The sequence below is a fragment of the Streptopelia decaocto genome (genome assembly GCF_964273445.1).
Source record: "Streptopelia decaocto genome assembly, chromosome: 5".
NCBI classification, from domain to species: Eukaryota; Metazoa; Chordata; class Aves; order Columbiformes; family Columbidae; genus Streptopelia; species Streptopelia decaocto.
The window spans coordinates 4,767,567-4,794,681 of NC_138659.1; the positions used below are offsets into that span (position 1 = coordinate 4,767,567).

The following is a 27,115-nucleotide window of genomic DNA, read 5'->3' on the forward strand; positions in this document are numbered from 1 at the left end:
TTTAAACTCCATACAGACCACCCAAAAAGCCATAAAGCACACTGTACAAAACCTATCACGTTTTCAAACTGCATTTTGCATCTGTAGCCAATATAGCTATATACAAGCGAATGTGTAAAATTTTCCCCTTATGCTACTAATCAGAAATAACAATCCAGGAATTAACTTGGCTCACTGGTTTTATCCTTCCAAACTACTCGTAAACGATTTAACTGATGAGATGAGTAATATTCCTTTAGCGTTCAGCTACTTAGAAGCACAGTACAAATAACTTTGCCCACAGAAACAGAAAATTAATTTAAACTTTTAAAAGAGGCTACATGCAGCTCTGCTTTGGCGTTTAACTGGTAATTGCAAGTACAGGAGGAAAAGCAGAGCATTCAATTTCAGCTGTTTTATTCAAAATGTTTGTGTTTGTCAAAGAAATGGGTAGACACATAAGTCCTGATGCATTTCACCTTGGCCAGTGCAGCTTGGTCTCTATGGAACTGAGTCTGCAACTGAGATAAGCGATGGTCACTGTCCACATGCATGTTCCACATCTCTGGCAAAGGCCAGGTAAAATGACTTATCCTGCAATGGAAAAGGTCAAACACCTCACATTCTCCATAGGGTAAGAAAACACATATGGACAGTTACAAAAGTTCAGCTGATGTAAAGCAATTCTGCTAGAGCTCAAGAGACAAGAAAGAGCTAATGAGAAAAAGTCATATGTAATGGATCAACTGAAAAGGACAAAAGAAAGGTTTTCTTCCAGGGTTACAAAAATACTGCTCAGGATTATTGAGCAACAATGAAAGTACTGGACAAACCAGAGCTTCATGTTGCATCCTTTCATTAGGATTTTCAACTTTAACCTCTCCACTGACGAAACTCACTGATTAAAGCATTCTTTTCTGAGGCTATTTAAATAACTGCAAAAAAATAGTAAGACTGTAAAGCCAAGTTCAGCAGGGGTAGAGCTGAGACCACCTAAGCTCCGTAGTCCTGTCCCCACACAGACCACATGCCCATCTCCTAAACTATATGTTCCAGTTTCTTGCTCATCCCCATTTACAAGTTTAACAGCCTTTTTCACCAGGTTATCCAGGTAACACCAGGGAGAACACCGAGTGTACAGGCAAGATAAATCCCAGCCCTTAGTGCCTTTTCTTGCTCTGTAAAAATACACAGAAGGAGTAGAACTGACATTTGCAGAGATAACTGCTTAACCCTTGTAGCCCAGTGCTAGAAGCCTCACCAGCCTATGTTGGCATAGAACCATCTGCCCATTTGACACTTTGACAATGTGTAAAATAAATGATTCTTCAATAACTTATAATGTAGCCTCATTTAGGTTTACTACTTTTTTTTTCTGAGGAGCAAACTTCCTTGACAATACTACTACTCCTCCTACCTGGGGTGCCTGGTCTAGAGAATGAGGGCCAAAGCAAGAAGTACAGAGAACACTTTGGTAACTGCAGGTACAATGCTTACGAGGTAGGTTTTTTTCAGATAGGACTGAATAACTTAAATTTTTAAGAAAACATCATAAACTTGAAATATGGTCCTCCTTCCCTTCCCCCTAGAATATTTCAGCCAAAATAGTTAAAATTGGGCAGTATTTGAAGCAGAAAAACAAACAAACAAAAAGAAAAAGGTGAACCACAGAGCAATTCTCAACACCGGCAGCAAAACTTGGAGTTTCACTTCTATCAAAAATGTTCCTAGATTGCGCAAACTGATGTAAAGGCATCAATCTTGTTGCACCAAGCTCAAGGCTCGTTTTCCAGACACCGCACCTGATGCAAACAGCTGTTATTTGGTGGAAAAAGATACACCAAGCACTGTCAGCACAACTTGCAAGTTCAAAGCCGGAAAGGGGGAAATTTGCCTCCAGCCACAAACCCCTGCATGCCCTGGTGACACCTAAAATCATGAGGATCCTACTTATTGTTTCAGATTTAGCAGCAAAAGGAAGTAATTTCCAGCTCTGTACATTCAAGGGGTTTTTTTCCTCCCTGCAATTCCTGGTTGGGGCCTCCCAAGACATCTGGCCCAGCTTTACAGCCTGAGGAAAGCAATGCACCAGAGGGGTCCCCTACTCAGACCTGCAGCTACATTACTCATCCCCCAGGCACAGAAAGAACAAATAAGCAATCACTTGCTGATAGTGCTGGGTGGGTCATCCATCAGGAAGCTCTTTTGCCTGCTTGTCATACCTCCAAAGTAGGTATAGTAAAACAAAAAAGAGGTCATTCCAGCATATTACATTTTGAAAGGCTCTGATTACCTTAACATAGACCGTAGAACTCTACACTTTTTTTTTCCTAATAAAACTATAGCAACCTATAAGGGTAGAAAAGCAACAAACTGCTTTAAACCGTATTTATGAAAGACTCCAATGGGAAGATTAAAAATGTCCTATGAACTGCACATGCCCTTTTTCTTTTCCCAGGGAGTCATCTGTTTAAAGCCAGACTGCAACCTTTGCTAAATAAACAGTTGTTTCATTTACTACTACTTGGCTAATGGAGTTAATGTTGCCCTACTGAATCTTCCAACATATTCTTTATTTTAAAAATTGTATCGTATTTCCTAATAAAAGTCAAGAACAATATTAACAAGCCAGTAATCTATACTGGCTTTTAGTGACTTACATACAGAGAGATGCCACACGATAGACAAAAATCCCATTACTTTATTTTGAGGTATTATTTAAGCCACTACTTGGCATTTGCACCTCAACCCATTCACAGCTGTATTTAAATTGAAGGAATAGAGCGTTAATAAGAAGATAGATGATGACACTGAACTCGCTGGCAAAGTCACATAAAGACTATGCAACCGATACATGACAGTCATTGGCAAAGATTCAAGCAGCTCCCACAGTCTACAGCTCAAAGAAATAAAGAATGAAGTAGAACTTCATTAATCATAAATGAAAAGGGAAAAGCATTTTTGCAGAATGAAACCACTAAAACCAGCAGAAAGAAACCCAACATCTTTCACATTTATTCTCTACTTCACAGGAAAGTAGAGAAATGCAGCACAATAAGTCCACATCTCCTTTCCCATCACTACTATGGAGTGTTAAAACAGACAGTCAGAAACGCAGTTTGGGGGAAACAAAATCCAACACAAAAATCCAACACATTAGAACCACATCAGCTCCTCACGTAAATTAAAATTGTTTCCCTCAAACCAAGAACACCTACCAGAGCCTCACAAATCCTATTCGTTAATCTAATATCCGAATTAATTACCACTAACCTATGAATCTGGAAAAGACCAGAGTTTGTGATTGTAGCCACCTATACTACCAGATTCTCATCAAGAAAGCCAAAGAACAGCCAAAGATCTTCTGCAAGTCACCAATGTTTTTCTCTCACACTAGGAATCTGTCACTTTTCTACCAATTTGATTCCTGATGATTTCCATTCCATGCCTATACATGACCTCTATCCATACTGCTCTCCATCCAAAACATAGGAGAGTAGTCGCCAAATTCACTCTGGAGTTGTATTTAGAAGGACAGACACAGGGTCCTCCTCCTTTACAAATGGTCATCTGAGCATCTTCAGCAGCTGAAGGAAACACACAGTTCTCACAGCTTCTCACAAGATGGTTAAGGACTTCAGCATGAGGAATTACTAACAGTAAACTCCTAAATAAGCATGGATTTAAACTCTCAGATGGCTACCCCACTATCGTAATGAACTCAGCATCTGGAAACATGGTCTTGCACATGGGCTTTCACCAGCACATGAGCTGCAGCAGATATGCTACTCTAAACCAAATTTTAAAAGCTCCATTTTCTTTGCATAAGTCAAGCCAAACTTTTGATAAAGAGTTAAATTGAAAAGAAGAAAGCAACAACAAATTTAAAATATTCAAACAATTTGAGCAAGACCTAGATAATACTTGGTTGTTTGAGATGTTAGAACTCTTGCATTTTAAGCCTGCAATGAGAACTGCTATAAAACCAGTGTCCAGCACTGCAATCAAACATGTCTAACAAGAGTGCAAGCCTACAGCCATAAGGTATTTAGAACCTCAATATTTCTAGCAAATACATTAGCAGATGGGAAAGTTCCACATTCAATGCACTCCTATCTTAACGAGGCTTAGAGAGGAAAATTTAACTTGCTTGCTCTCAGACACAGGAGGCAAGAAAAGTCTTGAACAAAAATAGCAGGGGTATAAATCAGACTTTGAAGGTCCAATGTTTGATTTGCTAGCAACGAAGTCAAACAAAACAAACAGGAAAAAAAAAAGAGTACTACTAGCTGTGTACGGCAAACAAGTTAAATCTAGTTCTCCTCAAACACCCTGTGTCCTGCTCAATGTTTCCCAAGCTTAGAGCTTGACACCCTCCTCTCTCAAAAGTTTTCAGCTGAAACACTGGCCTAGACATCAAACACTTATCTTTGCTGCATAAACCCTGTCTTTCAAGGGAAGGGGCAGCTGTGAAGAGAATCACAAAAACATGTGGACTTGTGATGGCCAGACCACAGCGTGAACCTCGCACAGTTCACTTTCACTCCAAGCACGTTTGATTCTCAAGTCGTCTGCTCTGCCCTGGGGAGACCACACCTGGAATATTGTGTCCAGTTGTGGCCCCTCAGTTCCAGCAGGACAGGGAACTGCTGGAGAGAGTCCAGCGCAGCCACCAAGATGCTGAAGGGAGTGGAGCATCTCCCGTGTGAGGAAAGGCTGAGGGAGCTGGGGCTCTTTAGCCTGGGGAAGAGGAGACTGAGGGGTGACCTCATTAATGTTTACAGATACATAAAGGGTGAGTGTCACGGGGATGGAGCCAGGCTCTTCTCGGTGACAACCAATGATAGGACAAGGGGTAATGGGTTCAAACTGGAACACAAGAGGTTCTACTTAAATTTGAGAAGAAACTTCTTCCCAGTGAGGGTGGCAGAGCCTGGCCCAGGCTGCCCAGGGGGGTTGTGGAGTCTCCTTCTCTGCAGACATTCCAACCCGCCTGGACACCTTCCTGTGTAACCTCATCTGGGTGTTCCTGCTCCATGGGGGGATTGCACTGGATGAGCTTTCCAGGTCCCTTCCAATCCCTGACATTCTGTGATTCCTCTAGGCTAATAATCTCCCATGAAGCAGTACTTGAAGGCTCCATAGCCAGATGACCTTCTGAACACACAGTTCAGAAAGTTTATCCAGAATAATCTATAGAGTGTCATTAATCTGAGATACAGAAGGACAGATTTCCAGCCTCCCTTTAAGCCTGAGATTTGCATGTGGGACCAAGAATTAAGGGGAAAACTAAGATAAGGACAGTCAATTCAAATAAAATACAAAAGCTGCAACAAGACATTGCCCTTCACGTGGCACAATTAACCATTTCAAAAGACCACTTAGAAGAAGCTGTTTAATATGCAAATATAAGTCAACGAGTACTAGTTTTAAGCAGCATGAAACCTTAGCAGGGAGACTATTATTCACAGTCGTTTAATTGTGACTAATAAAAAAAGAAGGTATACATATTTTTATGTTTCAAAGTATGTAACTTTAGTCCCTTCTTACCCCAACCTGAAAGATCACCTACTAGGAATGGCTGGGCCTGGAGCTGCCATTGTTTCTGTGGGTTCTTTCTGGGCTCTGTCTTTTCCTGGGTCTGCAGCAAGGTGAGATGGGATGGACAGCGGAAGCACAATAGCCACAGTTTTTCTCTCTCTCCTCCCTGTTCAACAAGGAAAGCTATCCCTCAGTTGGACAGATAGCACACATCTTGACATCTTATTACACACAGCAGTTCAGAGCAAGTTAACATTTGCAGCACAGTGAAGGCAAAGTGCTAAATATGAAAGCAATAAACATACAGGTCTCTTGGACACTCTTGAGCCTCCCTTCTCAAATATATGAGTTTTCTTCATATTTCTTCAATGAAGAAATTTAATCCTGTTGCTGTGGAAGGGTTTACCCAAGATCAAATTTTACTGCCTTACTCCTACCCAATCCAAGCTTGAGTTGCAATACAAAAGCAGAAGCAAGACTAGTGCTTTTAAAACAGCCCCAGACAATCTGCTGGATGACATTAGCTCATCTCTCACCCCCCCGAACTCCAAAAGACATGGAGCAGCTGAATCCTTTTTCATAACTAAGTTTACCACCCTATTGGTAGTATCATAACGCAATGTTTAAGATTAACTCCATAGGTACCCTGACTGGAAGCTATCCACAGGGTTCGCTGTTGTCACAACAGTTAGAAGCCAAAATAGTTTCAGGAAAAGAAAAACCAGTAGTAGGTAATAAGTAAAAACTTCACTCCAGGGCAAATTCTGGTATCAGCTGTACCAACATCAATCCAGCATAACTCCAGTGTAGGTATGCTGATTCAGACATACTTGGCTGTAACTATATTTCCCTGAGTTTTACTCACTGATTTCATATCTCAAACCTGTGTAACTTCCCCTCTACTTTTGCAGATTAAGGAAACCATCATCCAATGCATAAGGAGGCAGGCAACAATGCACTTCAGTTATGACTGGTATGAATTAGTAGAAAGGAGTTAACAGAGGGTCTCTTCCCCCCATAAACACAACAACATCTCCACTCTGCACCCTAGAGATACTCGCACATCCAACCACACACCCACAAGAGATCCATTTCCAGATAGAAGTTTTAGAGAAGATGCAGGGAGAGCAGAAAGCGTTTGTGATGCTGTAAACAAAGCAAGTTACTACCACTAGCTCAGGGGTTAGTAAATCAGAAATCTGTGTCCAAGCTTTGCCGTTAGCGTCAGGCAGCAGGTTCTCTATCAAACTGTGCAGGTCAAGACAGGTGCTATGTTGGAAGGCAGCACATCCCCCCCATCAACCTAAGAGGAAAGGCCACTAAGCAAGATAAAATATAAAGCCTTCACTGGGATTATTTTTTCTTTTCTGCAAGACATTAAATACCCCCATCTTTTAAGTGTTATGGGGTTTTAAGAGTAATTCTTAGCCTTTCCCTTGCACTTCATATATCATTATACATACACTGTACACTGAATTTCATCAAGTATTGTGCTCACTATGTGTGCCTTGGCTGCAACTTGTGTATTACACACAGCCAAACGGATAGTTACTGGTTTCATGAAGTGCCCCCAACACAAAAGAATTTTTGATTTCTGGTTCAATTTAACTGAAAGTCGTGCTCAGGTTGCGAAGGAAATTAGATTGGGCAGGATTTGCCCTGGAGTTCAACAATACTGGACAATCTCCGCCCAGAGAAAAATAAGTTTCCAGCCCTATTTGTTTAGCTACAACTCTTTTGCCTTCTCCTTCCTGGAAGCATTCCTGATGTCTTTCCCCAAATAACTCAACTGTTTGTTTAGCTGAGAAACTCTCCTAGTAGCATGGAACAGTTTTTCTTCAGCTGGTGGGTGACATCATCTTAATGCCTTTCACACGAGAAAAGAAGCACAAACTGCGTATCACTAATGCATGTAACATACCCAGGTCATCTGCCTTGGGGGGTAATGGAAGGAGTCCCATGTGTTAATCCTCGTGTCACACTAAGACCCTTAATAATTCCACTACACTTAGGAAAGGACTTATTTACCCACTTCGGATAGATGGCTGATTCCCACAAAAGTCTGACTCAGTGACCTGCCTCCCAACATGGCCACCATGCCCAGTTCAGTAGAAGCCTTGTCATGAGGTGGGAGATAGAGAAGAAGGCAATGTTGTACCTGAGCCTATTGTATGTCCAACGGAGTCAAAGGAAAGAACCACTGAATCTGTAACACAAGAGTACAAGTTCATTTTCCCCTTTTTCTTAGCACCATTTCTTGCTGTAACATTTTCTCATTATTTTGCTTAAATAACTCCTTATGCACCCTTTTGCCAGGAAGCAGAACAACTTCTTCACCAGGCAGACAAAACAACAGGCATCTAGCAGAGGCAGAATGCTGGAGTATGCAACAAATCACAGTGTCATTACCCAAAAATGTAGCCACAATTTATTGAAAATAATTCCATTTTATGCCTTATAAGCTCGGGCGACTTTACCAAAACTGAATCATAATATGCTTTTGACTGCTAGACTGGAGAGCTTTTTCTTATTAAATGTATGATCAATATTTTGTCCCCACTTAGGAGACTCACCTGTTCTGATCAGCTCTTCCCTGACACTGTTTATTAAGCCACGATCACAATGACAACTCTTGCTTACTAGTTAATGCCCAATACTTTCAGTCATTGTTTCATATGATGGGGTACACTTTGCTTCAATTGTGGTTTACAGTTCCTAATTTTTATACATGCAACTTGACATTTGGCCACATAGAAACCCTTATTGCCTGCATGCACTTAGTTCACCCCATGGATCAGGATCACTTTATTAGTCATTCATATTTCTCATATACCACTATCCCAGCCAAGAACCTGTCCACAAAATTTATCAGTAATAATTTGATATCCTATTCCAAGTGGAAATGTAATATGGTGGGGTTTTTTTCCCAGCTTTATTCTTACTTGAAACAAACCAAAACCTATTCTGGTCATAAGCCTCCTCCTTTTGATTCCAATCCTAACTGAAGGAAAAAGTCTACCAAATCCTACTCTAGCACCAGTGGAGAAGGATTGAGTCCAAAAATTAAAGACAACTTGTCAATGGGTAAAACACAGCAAAGAACAAACCGCCATGATAGAATAAATAAATTTTATGGAATGAGAAGCTTTAAACTGATACAGCATTAGCTGAACTGCCTTTCACCTTCAGCTAAATGAATAGATCGAATCCCTTGAAGTTCGTCTTTGTAACTACCATGGTTTAACACCAGCCGGCAACTGAAGCCCCACACAGCCACTCGCTTGCTCGCCCCAGTGGGATGGGAGAGAGAATCGGAAGGGTAGAAGTAAGAAAACTTGTGTGTTGAGATAAACACAGTTTAATAGGTAAAGCAAATGCAACACACGCAAGCAAAGCAAAACAAGGGATTCATTCACTGCTTCCCACGGGCAAGCAGGTGTTCAGCCATCTCCAGGAACGCCGGGCTCTGTCATGCGTAATGGTTATTTGGGAAGGCAAACTCCATCACTCTGAACATCCCCCTTCCTTCTTCATCTCACAGCTTTATATACTGAGCATGATGTCATATGGTATGGAATATCCCTTTGGTCGAGGTCAGCTGTCCCAGCTGTGTCCCCTCCCAAACGTCTGTGTGCTCCCCATCGTCTCCTTGACAAGGTGGTATGAGAAGCTGAAAAGTCCTTGACTGCTTAGCAACAACTAAAACATCAGAGTGTTATCAACATTACTCTCATACTAAATCCACAACACAGCATTACACCAGCTACTAGGAAGAAAATTAAGTCTATCCCAACTGAAACCAGGATAGTAACTTGGGCTCAGATGTGATCAGCCACCTTGGTGCAAACCCTTAGCGCAAGGCACAAAGCCCAAGCACCATTGGATTGAGTGTGCGGAGAAGAGGTGAAGGTCCCACCGCACCCCCTTACATTTGGGCAGGCTGCAGTCACACACACTGACAATAACTTCACACAGGACCGTGCCCTTGGCTCTTCTATACTGTACATCATCCTTGTGCTTATCTTCCAGTTTTTACAAATTCAATAAGAAAGTGCTAATTTTCAAAATAAACGTAGTAAAACTGTTCATTTAACTGGACTTAAAACAACTTCTAAGCAGCAGGTCTGTGCTGTCACAGATCCAACACTATGGTAGTAACATTAAAAAAAGAAAAGAAGGGTATTACTAGTCGCAAAACTTATTCCAATAAAAATAAAAATCCATCTGGACTTAACAACTGTATTTCCTCTTTTGGGAATAAAATTCAGACATCTTTATATTATTCTAAATAGCAAGAAGCTTAATTCATTTTAACTGCGTTAAATTCATCTGCCATCAATTAATTCTTAAGTATCTCTGTGGGGTTCTACTTATAAAAAACTGTTGAGATTTTTATCAACATAAAGTATTGCTTTATAGTTAACGCCAAATTTAAATGTTGCTCATTTTCCCGCAATATATTTTGCATTCAAACACGCCGCGTGAAATATTGGGACTTCACTAAGAATGGCTGAAAAGCATTGCGAGCACCTAATTAATACCATTATTGCAGCCCACAAAAATAGTATAATGTTTCATTCCCTTAACTGAGAACATTATCTTCCTCCTATAAACAAAAACATTACAAGCAGAGTAAGCACGTGAGCTCCTTTTTCCAATCTGGCCGTCCATGTGAGTATCAGCGTCACAGTTTTTACATCAAATTCACTGTGAACAACCCATATTACAGTCAATTCCCCCTCCGCCCTCACAAGTAATTTCACAAGCCACGGACCTTTATTAAAACACTGCGTTTATTTCTGGCATTAACGTGTCAAAAGGGAAGAATCTATAAAGCTGAAAAAGGCTCAGAGGATAACCATTTGTCACCTTCCTCCCGCCCAGACAGCTCCTCATTCAGCCAGATTGAGAGCTACAGGTTATTTTTGTCAGAAGTTGATGGAGATACGCGTTTCTTTGAGGTAAGCTGGATTTATTTGCAAATATACCGAGTCCTGCTTCCACGAGCAAAAGAACAAAAGTTTCTTTGCTTCTAGATTCAAACCTCTTCCAGTCATCACTCAGTTTATAATCCTCACGGCTTTCTAGACTATATTTCCAGAGACAAAGTGGCTGCTCAGTCTGTGCCCAGCGCCTTCCCCAAGCCCCTGAGTCGCTCCATCTGTCAAAGTCAATTTGCAAAGGCTCTACTTTCAAAATGTAATAAGTTTCAATGTAAAACATACCCACTTACATGCCTCCTTGCTTTAGGTGCCAAGAAGTGTTCATGTCTGAAGGAGCAATCCCTAATCTTTCAGCTACTTCCATAAAGTAGCTTAAATGTGTTTTCCTCCTGCCTTCTTAACTGATGAGCAGCCTTTATGCCCAAATCATGAAATCTGACGCCAAATAACTTGCCAATATGCACAGCTTAAGGCTGCACACACCACAATGCCAGCCTTCAACATCTGTTTTCATGTTAGCTATAATACAATAATTTTTTCAGTTGCTACAGCGGTTTAAAGAAGAAAATAAGATACAGCAAAATCCAGATGCAATTCTGGATCTGACCCAATCCATCCGAAGCAGCAAAGATAGCAGAAATACAGAAGGTACTTGGCGGCAGGAATAACAACAGCTGAGACCTCACCAGCCAGACCGCGAAGTTGCTTTGGGTCACTTTGTGTCACCTCTGGGTCAAAGCTGCATTGGGACCGATGTTCTGGGTCACTTTCCCCTCCCACCCACCATCCAGCTAGAGCATCAAAAATTGGACCAACACATGAATCTGCCCCATCATCCCCCACAAACACAGCTCTTTTGGCTCTCCTCTGCCAGGTGAGCCCCTCATACAGACACAGACAAGGACCCCATTGGGCTCAGGAACCAGGAGCTCCAGGACAAACTGTGCAAAGAGACTCAATGCTGCTCTGGGAACAAACTCAGATCCTGTCCCAGCAAAGCTCCAAACCAGACGCAGAGCTGAACTTGCCTTTGGAGGAACACAAATGGATTTGCACAGTTCTGTTGTGAAGGTAAAAAAATCCTGCAAATCTGAGTTGGCCGCATTTGTTGCTGCGCTTACACCACGGTTACTACGCAGTCCAGATAAGTCACACGAGTACGGGGATTGATTGTATTTCTACACAAGGGATGCACTCCAAATGTCACTGACACCTCGTCTCCCCTCTTTGCATGCACACCCCCTTGCCACTCCCGTGTCCCCCATTTAGGTCTCTGGCAAATCCTGTTTATTTTGTTAACCATGAGCTTTCTCACGGCCTGGAGAACTCCACACCACACTCCCCTGTCCCCAACACACGCAACTTAAATTACCTTGCTGCATATTTTGTGCAGCTTAGGTCTAGGCATTCTGGACACCGGATAACTATTTAACTGCTATTCCTTACACATTGCCATGTCTTTTCCACTACTCTAGTCTCTGACTAGAAAAAGAAATGAATATGTGGGTTTTCATGAGGGAGGGATGATCCTGACCAACAAACTGCAGGTTTGTAAGAGATAGAAATAAGGCCACGTTGGAAACTTCTTAAGTTTCATGCTGCAAGAAAGAGATATGGACACCACAGGATAAACATTTAATAACACGCATTAGTACTAGAGAGATGTGTGTAAACAGCTCTTAGAACCCAACTGGGTCAAGTTCCTGAAATCATGTAAGAGCAAATACATGGATCAACTTCCAATGCAAATATTGTCCTTGTTTTGATTTCATCATTGATGAAAATCCAATATATGAACTGGAAACACGCATTGGCAACACAGAATGAGAACAGCAAATATAATCTACATTTAATTGAGAACTGTATGTAGCCTGTTTACCTAAGTGCGGTCTGAGAATTTCAGTTAAGACTTTTTTCACTAAATCCCTCTGAGAAGCCACTAATTTTTTTGCTGTTTACAGATTCTCCCTGCAAGGATTTGTAGATATTTGTCTCATCCTATTGGAAAGCAAAGAACCAGTAACATTTTTAAAAAGAAAAAAGAAAACCAGACTTGAGCAATAAACCAACTTCCCCAGGAAAAAAAAAAAAATCAGTTAAAAAAAATGATTGCATGCTGCTTTGGAAGTGGTCCTGAGAAACCACAAACCATCGGTCCCACAGGAGTTATAAGAGTTTAATAATAAAGACTTAACACAGCCTCAATACTTGCTCCACAGACCGAGCCAAACAGGGAATACAATAATACATCGCAACATAAGGCTGTAATTTGGCACATCCTCATACAGAGACGCAGGCTCTGAGGTCTGTGTTGTTTTATCGGATGCACAATCACTGGTAAGTTTCTCATTCCATATCCTGCTCTCCAGATACTCGCATGGACTCCTACAGAACTGCAACCTATATTTAATAACGTTTCATGTAATTTCTACCCCCGGAGCTTGATCAGAGACCAGATATCCTGCAGAGCTCCATCACCTGGACTGGGAATGGCAATTGCAGTAACAACACTCAAGAATCAAGTTTTGATTCAGAGTCAGAATGAAGAGAAATATTTTAGATGCTGCTTTTTTTTTTTTTTACTGTGAAATAAGACCATTCCTAATAAAAAGCCATTCAGCTGTCTCCCTTCTTCACCGAAGTGCTGAAAAGGACAGGATCAAACACCCCACATTAGCCATCAATGTTTATTTTCTATTTGCAACCAATATCCTATAACATGACATATACCAGAGACAATACCAATAATGCACAAAAAGCTTCATAACTTAATGATGCAAAGGCCAAAAACTACCCTTATGTTTCACCAAGCCAGAAAATGAAGCTCACAAAAGCAATGCCACTCTTCAACATGGTAACACGGAGATTCATTTGGCAAGAAGATTCGTCTCAAAACACCCCCTGCTTCAAAAAGAAACATTTGGAAAAAAACCCACTCTTATTGCATCTGTGCAAAACTCTGGATAATTCTTATATTCACAGAACTGAACTAAATAATTTCAGTTCTATTTCAGAGATCTTAGATATCAAAGCCTGAACACCCGTCCTCAGATTTGGACAAAAACACAACAATTTTATCTCCAAAGCAATGGAGCTAAAATGTTCGGATTCAGATAACAAAATACCATGCCATAAATACTAGCCCAAGAGCTAAGACACAGAAAAGGCAGCGTTACAGACATCACTAAGAAGATAGGCATCTTTCAGCAACGCAATGAACAGCCTTTCTATTTTCCAGTACGAACAAGGACAGGTACACAACAGGATCACTCTTAAACACCATGCTAACATACAGCCCTTTTATTCGAACTGGATCTTTGTTTCACCCTCCATCCACACAGACAAAGCTGAAACATTCTTATCTGAGCACTGGAATAATAAATTCAACTACAGGCAGAGACCAAATCAAGTTTTGCCATTGAAAATGGGAGTGCAACAAAAATCTGAGTGTCTGAAAACTAAGAATTACCTTAGAAACAGCAACAATACATTATCAGCAACCATCACACCTCTGTAGTATAAGCACTAATAGGCGAACTGGAAGACAACAAGCAAACACAGAAAAAGACATTTTACTAAAACTAGAAAAACTGCTGGAGTTGCTGTGGTCACGCTTGACTGAGAATGTTCTTCTTCGGCCTCATGCACTCACCACATACATCACGCTTTAATCTATGTGACTTCCCTACACCTCTGTCACAAGAAAGAAATCACTGTCTCCAGTTGTTGGTAATACTCCCCTGTAATCTACAGGTGCCACCTAATTATTTTTCTCTCAGACTCATCAATTAACATCATTAAGTAAAATACAAAGCAGCAGTTCCTCATCTAAACTTAGCCTGACTCACTCTGCTCTGAGTCATACCCAGAGGAGCCTCTGCACCTGAATGCTCACCTGCTTCTTCCAAACAGATCTAATAGGCAGTTTAATAAAATATATTAGACAGATTTTATACAGAAACCAATCTAATTGGACCAATCGATTGGCCTAATAAATCAAGAAAACCTAGAAAAATGCCCAAAGGTCCTAATTCAAGTCAGGTATCACAGCGCTAACTGCTACACAAAGAGAAAAATTAATCCCGGCCAGTATGTGACTATTAAACACAAGAAGGAACACCCAAAAACCCACCAATTAAGAACAGATAAATTTAGAGTCAAGAATATAAGCAAGTATTCACACACAAAGAAGTGACAACTTTTGTAATTCATGTTTGTTTGCTTTTGTGTGTGTGTGTTTGTTGTTTTTTTTCTCCAAACAGATGTCAAGCATATTCCTCTAATTTCCCAAACATAAGAGGATATTTTATGAATTATTTTATTGTTGTTACATTATTGTAGTATTCCCTGCCTGCACTTACACTTGACTGAGTATCCTTCACTTCGTAATGCTTTGTTTTAGCTGCCGACGACAGATTTAAGGAAGGGTTAAGCCATTTATTCAGTGTAATGATAAACTGTATCCTACTAATTTATTAAGCGTCCTGCTTCTGCATTAATGCCGTGTTTACCCCCATTGCTTCATTTATTCAGCTTTACTAAGCTTTTTCTTCTGTAAAACAACTGATTTTTGTACGTCTCCATCTTTTCCTGAAGAAAGCGAGATGGCTCTGTGTTAAGAGCATTAGTCACTACAAGAACATCATCTGTAGCATGGCCTCAATGATGTTCCAAGTCACTAATATTCTTTGTTCCACACTCAAGGCACTCATTATAACATCCCCTGTGCACCACTTCATGCAGCACGAGTGAAGGGCAAAGGCCAGCACTGGGCCCTTGTGGCCAGGAAGGCCAATGGCATCCTTGGGTGTATTAGAAGGGGGTGGTCAGTAGGTCAGAGAGGTTCTCCTTCCCCTCTACTCCGCCCTGGTGAGACCACACCTGGAATATTGTGTCCAGTTCTGGGCCCCTCAGTTCAAGAAGCACAGGGAACTGCTGGAGAGAGTCCAGCATAGGGCAACAAAGATGATTAAGGGAGTGAAGCATCTCCCTTATAAAGAAAGGCTGAGGGAGCTGGGTCTCTTTAGTTTGGAGGAGACTGAGGGGTGACCTTATTAATGCTTATAAATATATAAAGGGTGAGTGCCACGAGGATGGAGCCAGGCTCTTCTCGGTGGCAAACAATGATAGGACAAGGGGTAATGGGATCAAGCTGGAACACAAAAGGTTCCACTTAAATTTGAGAAAAAACTTCTTCTCAGTAAGGGTGACAGACACTGGAACAGGCTGCCCAGGGAAGTTGTGGAGTCTCCTTCTCTGCAGACATTCAAAACCCGCCTGGACATGTTCCTGTGTGACCTCACCCAGGCGTTCCTGCTCCAGCAGGGGGATTGGACTAGATGATCTTTTGAGTTCCCTTCCAATCCCAAACATACTGTGATACTGTGAAACACACACGAGACCACTCTTACTGGTAATCTCATCTCCTCCATACACATTTGGTGAAAGCCCATCAGGAGTGTTCCCATGCTTAGACACCGTAAGAAGTTATGATCAAGTGTATTGTTTGAACAGCGTTATTCTAACATTATCAATATCTGAGAGGAGGAATATATGAAGACAACACACAGCATAGGCGCACTTCCCAATCACAGATGGGCGAGCTAACAGCAGTAAACACAGGGACTGCAAGTTTTGGCAAACAAACCACACGAATGGAGACTTTCAGTCGGGTGCTGTCTCCAGCTCATAGGAGATGCCAGTTCAAAGTTCTCTTATTCTCCTCATGGGAAAAGTACCTCAGCAACAGGACACATCTTCAGCAACAGGAAACATCTGATTGTAAAGAACACTTCCAATAAATTCTGGATTTTCTACTTCAATAAATTGTCATAAAAGAAGGCTGCACTGTGGTGGTTCTGTTGAGGTTCTGTTGATGTTCTGCTGCACTGTCCTGTGTGCCACCTGGCTGTATTTGGATCAGTACGGAGATGGGGGAACGAACTGGTGCTTGGGGCAAGATTCACCTTTGTTTGAGAAAGCGTGTCAGTGTGAAATATGATAAATCCGGAAAAATTTAATTCTGATCTAAATATTAGCTAACTCTCAATTTCGTGTTATTTAATTGACACTACAACTTTCTCAGTGATAAAGAACATGAAAGTGTGGTAATATTGCTCGAATGAATTTTTATTAATTTCACAGAACCTAACCAACTTTTACACTTGCTGTTGTGCACATCGCTCCTTCTCCATCAGGATGTTTGTAATGAAGTGGCAAATTAACTAAGCAAGGAACACCACTCATCTTTCAAACAGATGTATTTTTACAATGTTCTGAGCGTGCCAATTTTCTTTATTCTGCAATGAATGAACTGAATGAAAAGATGTGGTGTCCTGTGCCAGCTGGCAAATGCTTCAGAAGGATATTGCATTGCTATTGTCTTTAGCAGCGCCCAAATAACTGTTTGGTAGCAGGAAGGGCTGGTATGTTTTGCTCATAAGATGAGTATTTATTCGGATCTACCACATAACTTTGCAGTGCCATGACCAATGAAACTCCGAGCACAAGAACAACATGGTGCTTGGCTCCAAGCTTCCCAGGCTGCGAAGAGATGGACAAACGGTCCCCAAATGCAAAGAAGAAGGGGAGATCAAGGTGCTGCAGGAGTTCAACGAAAACATACTTGGCTTTGAGGAACACGACTGTAGAGAAGACACAGATCTACCATAAAGTCACAAACAAGTGTAACTGTACCAATAAAGCTGGTATCTGAGAGGTTTTTGTCTTGACAGAGAAAAAATCCTGTAATTAAACCCAAGCCAAACCTCAGTATTTCAAAGAGCTCATGTCCTCCTATGCCAAGTCTCGTATTTTGGTTTCAGTTATTATTGTAGTGCTAAGTCACTCATACACCCAGATTCCATAGCGGAACATGCAATAAATTACAAACCAGCAAAACTTATCTCTTCTAAGCTTAAAATCCATGTGTCAAGACAGAAAATGTATATTGGCAGTTGGGGAATTACACAAGAACAAATGTGAAAATGTGGGTGAGTTAATACCATCTCAGTTCAAGATCATTTTCTTGAGCACCAGTGGTAGTACCAGTCAGCAACCAAAGCAATATGAACTGAAACCATATTTTGTTTCTGAATGATTCACTATTTTCATCAAGAAACACAGTATTTGTGTACTCAAATGTAGAGCGCTTGCTTTAGGTTCAGAATATGTATCTTCTTCTGAATGTATAACTCCAGCTAATACTTTAAAATTATGAATTAACACATTTATTTTAAAACTATCTCTACTAGTGTTTCCTAGATAATCTCAGTAACCAAACAATGCAGCTGTCTTTACAGTTAAAATGAATAGCAAACTTGTGTATTTGCTATATCAGGGGCACAGGGGAAACTGTATTTGGATTTACCTGTGTATGACTGTTGGATTTAACTATTAGGAATATTTAGAGGATAGACCAATTTAACCACTGACGTGACTTAAGACAGAAAACTACTGATTTAACAGTAAATCCTGTCATTTTGCGTGGAATGTGTCCAGTAATCATTAGTATAGCCATTATTTAGTTCAAACAAGAATAATGGACAGGAAGGTTACAGATCGCAACTATTTTAGTAGCCTGGTCTTAGTTTTATGCCTACTGAAGCCATTCAACCACGTTTTGCTACCTCTCCTCGGTATAGGAAAAGCTTTTTCTGTGTGTTGTTTTTCCCAAGCTAGCGCTCTGAATCTTCTTTTTCCTCAAAAGCAGAAATACAAATACTTCCGTCAAGAAACTCACATTCCTGAGTTTGTTCAAAAAATGATCTATTACTTCTGATATTAAGCCAGCAGTCAAAAGCCTCCCAAAACCTTAAAGCGCACAACATCTGGCCCAGCTGCCAGAATAACTGCCAGTAAGTTCATATGTGCAGCTTCATAGCGACACTTCTCATCTCTCATGTGAACAAACAAATGATGGGAAGGAGTAAGGCACAAGAAAAGTAAAAGAGCATCAAATGCCTACTGAATACAAGCACTTTGTAGGCATCTTCTCTAGAAAATGGCAATGCTCTAGTTTCTTTTGCATTAGAAGAACACAGACTATTTATTAATGTGAAAGGTAATATCAAACAGAAAGTCTGTTGGATCCATTTTTCACTCATGTTTTTGGCAGTTTGGGGCCAGGGGATGTTTAAGGGGTTTTTGCTTGGTTCTTACTAGTGTTGCCACAACCGATTCCAAAATCTGAAGAGGTTTCTGGCCCATTAAATCCTTAAACCCATTAGGTTTCCAAAACACGCACTAAAATTTGGATTGGAGAGGTCCTACCCAGTATGTGATTTTATAGGTAGTAGATATATACAGAGTGATACCGAGCACGTGTTCTTTCAAAACCAAACGCCTTGAAGAGCAGCTTGCACGCCTTGGGCTTGTCTTCACCCTCCAGCCACACTTACTGGTCTACAAAGGGCACTATGTCTATGCAAAAAGCCTTGCATTGTCCCAAACCAAACAAACATTGACACATGCAAATCTGCAATTAAGATGTTCCAGAAGTCATCTGTGTATCCTACAGGATGCCAAAACCAAATGCTATTCTGTTCCCAGAGTATCTGCTTGACTATGAAAGCTCCCATACTTGGAGGAACAAAACAAACAAAACACCCCAAACCACAGTAACTTTGAACAGTGCATATACAGATTCTCATTTCCTGTTATTTTCTTTTACAGAAGTGTTTGATTTGAAGAAAAAAAATTGGTTCATCAAAACATAAGAGAAATAAACCAGAGATGGAGTAAATACTGTAACTAGCACCTCATTTCCATATGCAGAAATCGCAGGACAATGGAGAAGTTATTCAGATAGCAGAAGTCGATCATCACACCATCCAGCCCCTGGACAAATACAGCTGGAGGTGACGATGTAAAGAAAAAGTGTTCCTTCTATCACACCACATATAAAACCACAATGAATCCCTTTAAAATAGCACTTGGCAGAGAATCAAGCCAGTGAGAAAACAAAGGCACCCAGAAGGTTCAAGACTAAGAAATATTGGCTCCATTCTAGGATCAATGGTATTAAACTGCTGAGCACCTAGCGAAATTGTTTCACAAGGCAAGCAAGCGTTCTTACAGAAAATAGCCCATGGTGTAGTTTGTCAGTCAGCAGTGGTTAATAGCACAGCCAAGCTGCACTGCCCCGAGCAGGGAAAGGACTCAAAAGAGAGGCCAGTCTCACCTCCAGTCACAACATTTACTGTCCACAGATAAATTGTATTGAAAAGATCCTCGTCTGTCAGAAAAGAAGATTACAGTGACACAAAGCTTGTGTGCAAAACTAAAACAGACGGTAAATTAGCACTGAACTGCATGCAGATGAGCAGTGTGATCAGGGTCAGTGCTAAACTGAGTGTGAAAGCCTTGGATGACCCTATTTGAGAAAGCCACGAAGTCTCCTGCAAGTTTGCAACAAGCAAACATTATAACATTATTATTTTATTCTGGAACAATACCAAAATAAATAAACTAAAATTTTACAAGTTCAGTAGAGGGGTGATTAGCGATGCAACACCTTTTGTTTGATCACACACATTCACGTTTTTCTCATTGCAACGTGCAGTGATTACGTTGTTCAGTTACGCCTCTGAAATACCCATATTAGCTCTTTTGAGTGGCCACACAGACTTCCAGAGGACTTGGAAAAACAAACCAACCAACCCACCCCAATAATAGAACGCAAAAAAGCAACCCAGATCAATGGACTACTTTAATCAAAATATCAAGGCAAGGAAACAGCTCGCTTAAGAACAGTAATCCAGCAACCACCACGCGCGGGTTTGACTGAAATAGAGTTAATTTTCTTCCTGCAATTAGAAACTTTTTGTAGCTAGAGTTAATGTTTTCTTCGAGTATCTTTCCAGTGTTTTTGAGTCGGAATTAAGAGATTCTGAGAATGTACTGATATCTTAGCCATTGTATGGAAGCCAAGGTCTTTCTGGGCTCTCTATCTGTAGGTGTGAGGCACCAGGCTGACCAATGAGAACATTCCATAATACTAGCACCATGCTTCATAAATAATCACAGTCACGTTCTCCGTCTGGTTAGACCCACTTGGTTCAGCTCCATTCCAGCTGAGTTCTGATTGGGAGTTCCATTAATTCGGTTAGTTTTGTTAGTTCGCTCTTTTGCCTTTTTGGCCTTTTCTCTCTCCGGGATCGGCTGTTTGGGACCAGGGTGATCTCCCTCTTCCCAGGAATGGCTCCTCAGCACAGACACAGTTCATGAGGAATTACATTGAATATAACTTATACTTTATGTTATACATTAGTAGTAGTATTAGTATACTAGTATTTTTTGTTATTTTGTTAAACTGTTTTTATCACAATCCACAAGTTTCTCCCTTCTGTTTTGATCGTCTCCTGTTCTGGGGTGGGGGGGGAGTGAGCAATCGGCTGTCATGGTTTGGATTGCTAGCTGGGGTTAAACCACAACATAAGCAGTACAAGCATCACTGAAACATCGAATGGTTTTGATGAAGATCATGTGAAACTGCCAACTCCACCAAAAGCTGGAACTTTAGAAACTGAGAGCTGCCAAGAGCAACTCTCTTTCTTAAATTAATTCAATTTCCACAAAGAAAACCCACTGTAATCTCAGAAAGACGAACCTTCCGCAGGGCTGCACAGCAGACCCCATTCCTTATTAGCATTTCCAGCCACCTGCTGAAGTTCAATCCCAGCCAGGATTTCACAGGCTCACTGGGATTCACAAATTTTAGAGTTTCACCATTTCTGGATTACACCACTAGCAGGACTCCTTGTAAAAGGCAACAGCCATTTTATTAACCTTATTCTTAAACAGTTGTCTCATCTAACACAACTTCATTTGACTGGCAAAATACCCCAACAGCTTGATGTTGGCAGGTCTGGGATCAATTCAGAAATGGAAAATAGCCTCTTCTTGGTTTGTGACAAGCCATCAATGTAGGCAACTTTTTGGACATAAGTTTGACTGTGAAATTGCCTGCACAACTGAACAGATGACAAGGAAAGAGAGGATTAAGTGAAAGGAGAGAGCTGTAAGTGGAGCATTCTGCAAATAAAGAATAATGCAGAGGCCTGAGACACCAGTTCACAAAACACAAAGGACTGCTGGTCATTCAGAGAAAGCAAACCGTACGCTTCTAAATGGCTTACGCTGCAGGTTTTTAAAGTCACAGTTTGGCTGTGAAGGAAGGGGTTCTTTTGGTCTTGTGACATTTTTAAACTTTAACAAAAAAGCAACTTTCTCAGTCTGGATAACCTTGACATTCTTTCTAAATCGTACTAAAATAAACAGGCCCACTAATTCTCTCAAACCAATGGCAACACCAACCATAATCGATGCTATTCAACATGATACACAAACCCGAGCATCTCAAGGCCAAGGACTCCATATGGAGAAGCGCGAGCCAAAAGCAGGATATAGGGCCAACTTCAAAATTGCACATATGGAAGAGAACTGCAACCACCTTAAGATCCTCTCTGCATCCAAGCAGGCAGTTATCACCAGCTACAGGCCCACAGACACTCGTGAGAAGGAAATGAGATTTATCAGTTGCAGCAGACCACTTTCCCACAGCTGGTTTTAATTAAGCTAATTTGGTGGTAGTGACTAGCAGCAACCAGAGCCCTCTAAAATCACTTTGCAAGTATTTTTGCCAGCACTTCATCTGTGCTGACCAGGAACACTGGATACTAAGATGTTATTCTGCAGTTCTGTCTGAGGTACAGCATTTAAGAGTGGTGTATCTGCTCCCCTTCAACATCAGCTGGTACAGCCAACGCTTACAAGTAACTGAGTGTGGGGAGAAGATGCAGAACTTGAAGTATGGCATGAACTCCACTGAGAAAACCACTCCTGAAAAGGCAAATGGATCACTTGCTAGAATCCCTTTGCGGCACACGTATATCCAAAACTCATTAATGAGCCTGTGGATATTGAACAGATTTTGGAGCTGTAAGAAACAGAACAGGCTATATAATTCCTAGGCTAGTTGTGCAGTCAGCTCCTCTAGGCTAGTTTTTCTTTAGTGGATACATACAGGATAGGACAGCTTTACCACAAAGAAATGCCTTGGGTTACACCATGCTCCCAAGAAAAAAATCCAGAGCACAGCTAGACTGTGCAAATTTAAGCCCCATTTCCAGGCTCACATAAGGGGACAGAAATGGGTCTAGCAAGGGAGGCACTTTAATGACATCTAACTAGTCGGACGTTTTTCTAAGATAAATCTGTGGTCAGCAATCAGAATCAGAGAGACTAATGACATCCGTACCAGTATTGGTACATAAGACTGACACATACAAGGAACAGATGTATCAGTAAATATAAGTTAAGAACATGCCACAAGAAAGTATAGCCTTCTCCAGGAATATTTAGCATCTACTACCCAGACCTGATCTGTCTGATTCATTCAAGGGATGAATTTCAGATACAAAAATCTCAAGTTCAGACACATGCAATCTAACCATATCACCACACACACAGGCTGAGGTATTAACACTACTGATGCTCAAGCCAGGGAAGTCACATAACCAAGCCTTAAGCCACAACCAAGGCAAAGAAAATAAGGTAAATAGCAGAATAAGGCTTCAGGAGAGCAGAATTCAGCCTATTCAGGGATCTGCTCCAGAGAAACCCATGGGATATGGGCCTGCAGAGAAGACAGGTGCAGGACAGTTGGTTGAGCTCATCCAAGCTCAAGAACCATCCAGCATAACATGCAAGAAATCAAGAAAAGGCACCAGGAAACCTGCATGGATGAACAAGGAGCTTCTGACGAAACTTAAAGATAAAAAGAACGCATACAAGAGGAGGGAGCAGGGTCAGGTGAGTTGGGACAAACTCAGACACACTGCCCTAGTGTAGAAAAACAGGCTTATGATGGTCAAAGTCTGTCTGGATTTGAACTTGGTGAGAGACATGAAGGGGACCAAGAAGCACTTCTACAGGTAATTAAGCAGCAAAACATACTATAGAAAATGTGGGCCTCCCGCTGAATAGGGTCGGTGACCTGCTGACAAAAAAAACATGGAAAATGCCTGCAGAAATGAGCCAAACGAAATCTCATGAAGTTCAGCAAAGGGAAAAGCAAAGTTCTGCTCCTGGGGAGGAATCGCCCTGTGCTGTACAGCCTGAGTGCCAACCTACTGGAAAATAGCTTTGCAGAGGAGGACCTGGGAGTCCTGGTGGAGCAGCTGGGCCAGCACTGTGTCCTTGCAGCAGAGGGGAACAGGGGGGACCCTTCCCCTCTGCTCTGCACTGGGCAGGCACCGCTGGGTCCAGTGCTGGGCTCCTGCTACAGAGACAGGGACATGTTGGAGCGAGTCCAACGAGCTAAGATGATTAAAGGATCAGAGCATCTGCCACATGAGAGCAGGCTGAGAGAGCTGGGATTGCTTAGGCTTGAGCAGAGAAGGCTCAGGAGGATCTTAGTAATGCAACCTGATGGGAAAGAATAAAGAAGGCAGAGATGGATTCTTCTGCGGTGCACAGTAAAAGGACAATGGGAACAAAGGCAATGGGTACAAACTGAAAAGTGGGAAATTCTATTCAAACACGAAAAAAAATATACTATGAGCGTGAAGATGATCTCTGGAGGTTTCTTTTAGTCTCATCTGTACTGTGACTCTGTGAAACACCATTGCTCTAAAATCAGTGATGCTCTCAAGGTTTTAGTACAGGTACTTTCCCTCACATTAGACTGATTCAGAAGAAATTAAATGCAGAGGAGTCAACTGGAAAAGAGACAAACCTTCTAGTCTGCCAGTAATGCTATGCTGGGCAAGAAGCCTTAACAATGAGTTTCAGAGTGAGAACTGAATTTAGCCTAAGTTGAGCACAGGATAAACCTAATAACTATAAGGTCAGAGCTCATGTACAAGGAATTTCCTTCCCAGAATAATGAAATGTATTATTACGGCTACTATTTGAGTCCTGAGGCGAAAATCCAAGAACGATCCTGTTAAGGTCACAAATATTACCCATAATAATCTGTTCTTTACTACTGGCGCTCACAAGAGGAACAGTTGCTTTAACACAACAGTGTGCAAACTGTTGTCCAGGTCAGGAATTACCTGCGTTATTACAGCTTGCAGGATCCAGGCAGTTTCTCTGTGGCTGTTCAATACTCTCAACATGACTGAAATGTCCTGCACTGACAATCTTCCCCATCAGAAGATTTTAAGCAGACGGATTATTAATGCCCTGCATTCTGCCAGTGAATATTCGAACAGTGAGACCACGGAAGGCACAGCATCACAGCCCCAAGCAGACCCTGAACCAAATCCCCCACAGCCCTTCCTTTGAGCCATCACAAGGATGGGCTGGAAGGTCAAACTGGCAAAATGCCTTCTCCTTCTGGTCTTCTGCTTTAGAACAGGCTGGCATGGTTTGCCACACAGTCAGCCGAACAGCAAAAGCTGGGTCAAGGTGAGCAATAGAAACAAAATAAATGTTTTTTCAAAATATGTTTATACCCAGTGTCAGCAGTGTCTCCTGGAGCTGAAGCCCAAAAGCACAGCAGTGTTGTGTCCAGTTGTGGCCCCTCAGTTCCAGCAGGACAGGGAACTGCTGGAGAGAGTCCAGCGCAGGGCAACAAAGATGCTGAAGGAAGTGGAGCATCTCCCGTGTGAGGAAAGGCTGAGGGAGCTGGGGCTCTTTAGTTTGGAGAAGAGGAGACTGAGGGGTGACCTCATTAATGTTCATAAATATATAAAGGGTGAGTGCCAGGAGGATGGAGCCAGGCTCTTCTCGGTGACAACCAATGACAAGACAAGGGGTAATGGGTACAAACTGGAACACAAAAGGTTCCACTTAAATTTGAGAAGAAACTTGTTCCCAGTGAGGGTGGCAGAGCCTGGCCCAGGCTGCCCAGGGGGGTTGTGGAGTCTCCTTCTCTGCAGACATTCAAACCCGCCTGGACACCTTCCTGTGTAACCTCATCTGGGTGTTCCTGCTCCATGGGGGGATTGCACTGGATGAGCTTTCCAGGTCCCTTCCAATCCCCAACATTCTGTGATTCTCTGATCAGTATCTTTCTATCCATTCCTTCTCAGTTGTAGCTTAGCCCTACCAGATGCATCTTCTCTGTTTTCTTCTCCGTCACCAAAAACTACCCCATCATCCCAGAAACATGCAAAAGAATGAAGACAGATTGGAGAAACAGTTATCAGAGGCTTAAGAATGATTTTTCTTCAAGCCTGTCTATATGTTTCTCACCAATGAAATCACACTGTAGTGCCAGTAAAATTATCCACGTGGATAAATCATAATGTAAAACAGACTTGGCAGCAAACTTGGGGTTTGTTACTATATCTATAGTAATGTATATTTACCTTGCACATACAAAGGGTCTTTTCTGACATCATGGCTTAAATCAGTTTGTCAGGTGCAATATTTTACTTGCAAAGCAGCATTTTTTGCCAGCATAGTATCAAATAAAACCATATTAGAACTTCCAACAGCATAAGCTCATTTCCATACAGCTAATATACAGCAGTGACCAAACAAAAGGTGTCTTGCTCCCACCAGGATTACCAGTTCCAGCCCCAAATTAACACCGACATCAAGGGGCACTTACTCTCTACTTTTGCAGCAAAGCAAAATGAAGGAGATTTTCACACCCTGTGTGGCCCAGCACAGCTGAGCCGATACAACTGCTCACAGTGGGGGGGGTGGTTTGTAAAACAAATCACTGAAAGAGCATGGGACAAAATACACCAGAAATACTCCTTAAAAATGCAACTACGCAGTTATTTACAGCAGATTTGACACCAAAATCAACATACCATGTAACTATACCCTCAGAAACTTAAGATGTGGAAAGCCCAGGTCCTTTCCATGGAACTGAAATGATCCCTGGCAAAGCAGTAACATTCCTTAAAAGCAGGTCTTAAATAACTGCACACCTGTCAACATTCAAATTAAACACAGCTCTGGAGAACAGCAGCCAGAGACTATGTAAGGATAATAACATGGTAAATAAAACAAGGGAGATTATTGTTAATGCTGTCCAACAAAACAGATGGAATAATTGCAACTTTGTCCCCAAACCATTAATGTCCTTTTTTGTACTTTATCTCCACAAGAAAGATTGTCTGGAAAGCTGTCCAGCATTATCAATGCCTCAACCGAGAAGAGAGATGGAACAGTCTTTCCAAAACACCGAAGGAAAAACAGAAGACGCATCTCTGATGAACTTTTTGTGATAATGAAAATAATGAGAAAACATTCATACTTAATCAGGGGATTGTCTAAAAAACTACTTAGGAAATCCATAAATGGATGGGATAAAGATGAGGCAGTGACCCAAAGGGGACTGTGAAATACCATGTCGGCAGTTCCAATGACCAATATATATTAGGAGCAGAAAAACATCCAAGCTCCGCATGAAATAAACACTTCACTTTGTATCTTACACCAACAGTACCCTCTACTGTCACAAAGCAGCATAGCATAAGATGAAGCCCAGCGCTGATGGTCAGGAACACTCAATGCATCAAGAACACCTACCAAGCTCTCTATTCATTAACTACCTATTTTCCTGTAGAGATGTTTCAAGTTTGTCCGTTTTTTCCTCACTATAGAGTCAGGTTTTGGGTTGGTTATGATGCTCATCTATTTCTTTTCCCAAAACCTTTTACTGTGATTGGAAAACAACAGCTGAT

The 27,115-nt window shown here is 41.5% G+C and overlaps 1 protein-coding gene across 9 annotated transcripts in view; it reads right to left on the bottom strand.

Moving 5' to 3' along the window:
- Positions 1-27,115, bottom strand: part of ST3GAL3 (ST3 beta-galactoside alpha-2,3-sialyltransferase 3) — a 188,175-nt gene that overhangs the window by 136,795 nt on the left and 24,265 nt on the right. For 6 of the 9 annotated variants that reach the window (XR_014184203.1, XM_082054126.1, XM_082054128.1 and 3 more), the window contains exons 3-4: positions 7,679-7,726; positions 5,552-5,686 (exon numbers count right to left, since the gene is read on the bottom strand). The exons of 1 other annotated variant lie outside the window; for it this stretch is intronic. Coding sequence is in view for 7 of the 8 variants with exons in the window: in XM_082054126.1 (XP_081910252.1) it covers positions 5,552-5,686; positions 7,679-7,726 (183 nt within the window). In the remaining variant the exon portion in view is untranslated. The remainder of the gene's footprint in view (positions 1-5,551; positions 5,687-7,678; positions 7,727-27,115) is intronic. 2 more of the 9 variants (XM_082054129.1, XM_082054130.1) reach the window with 2 other exon arrangements.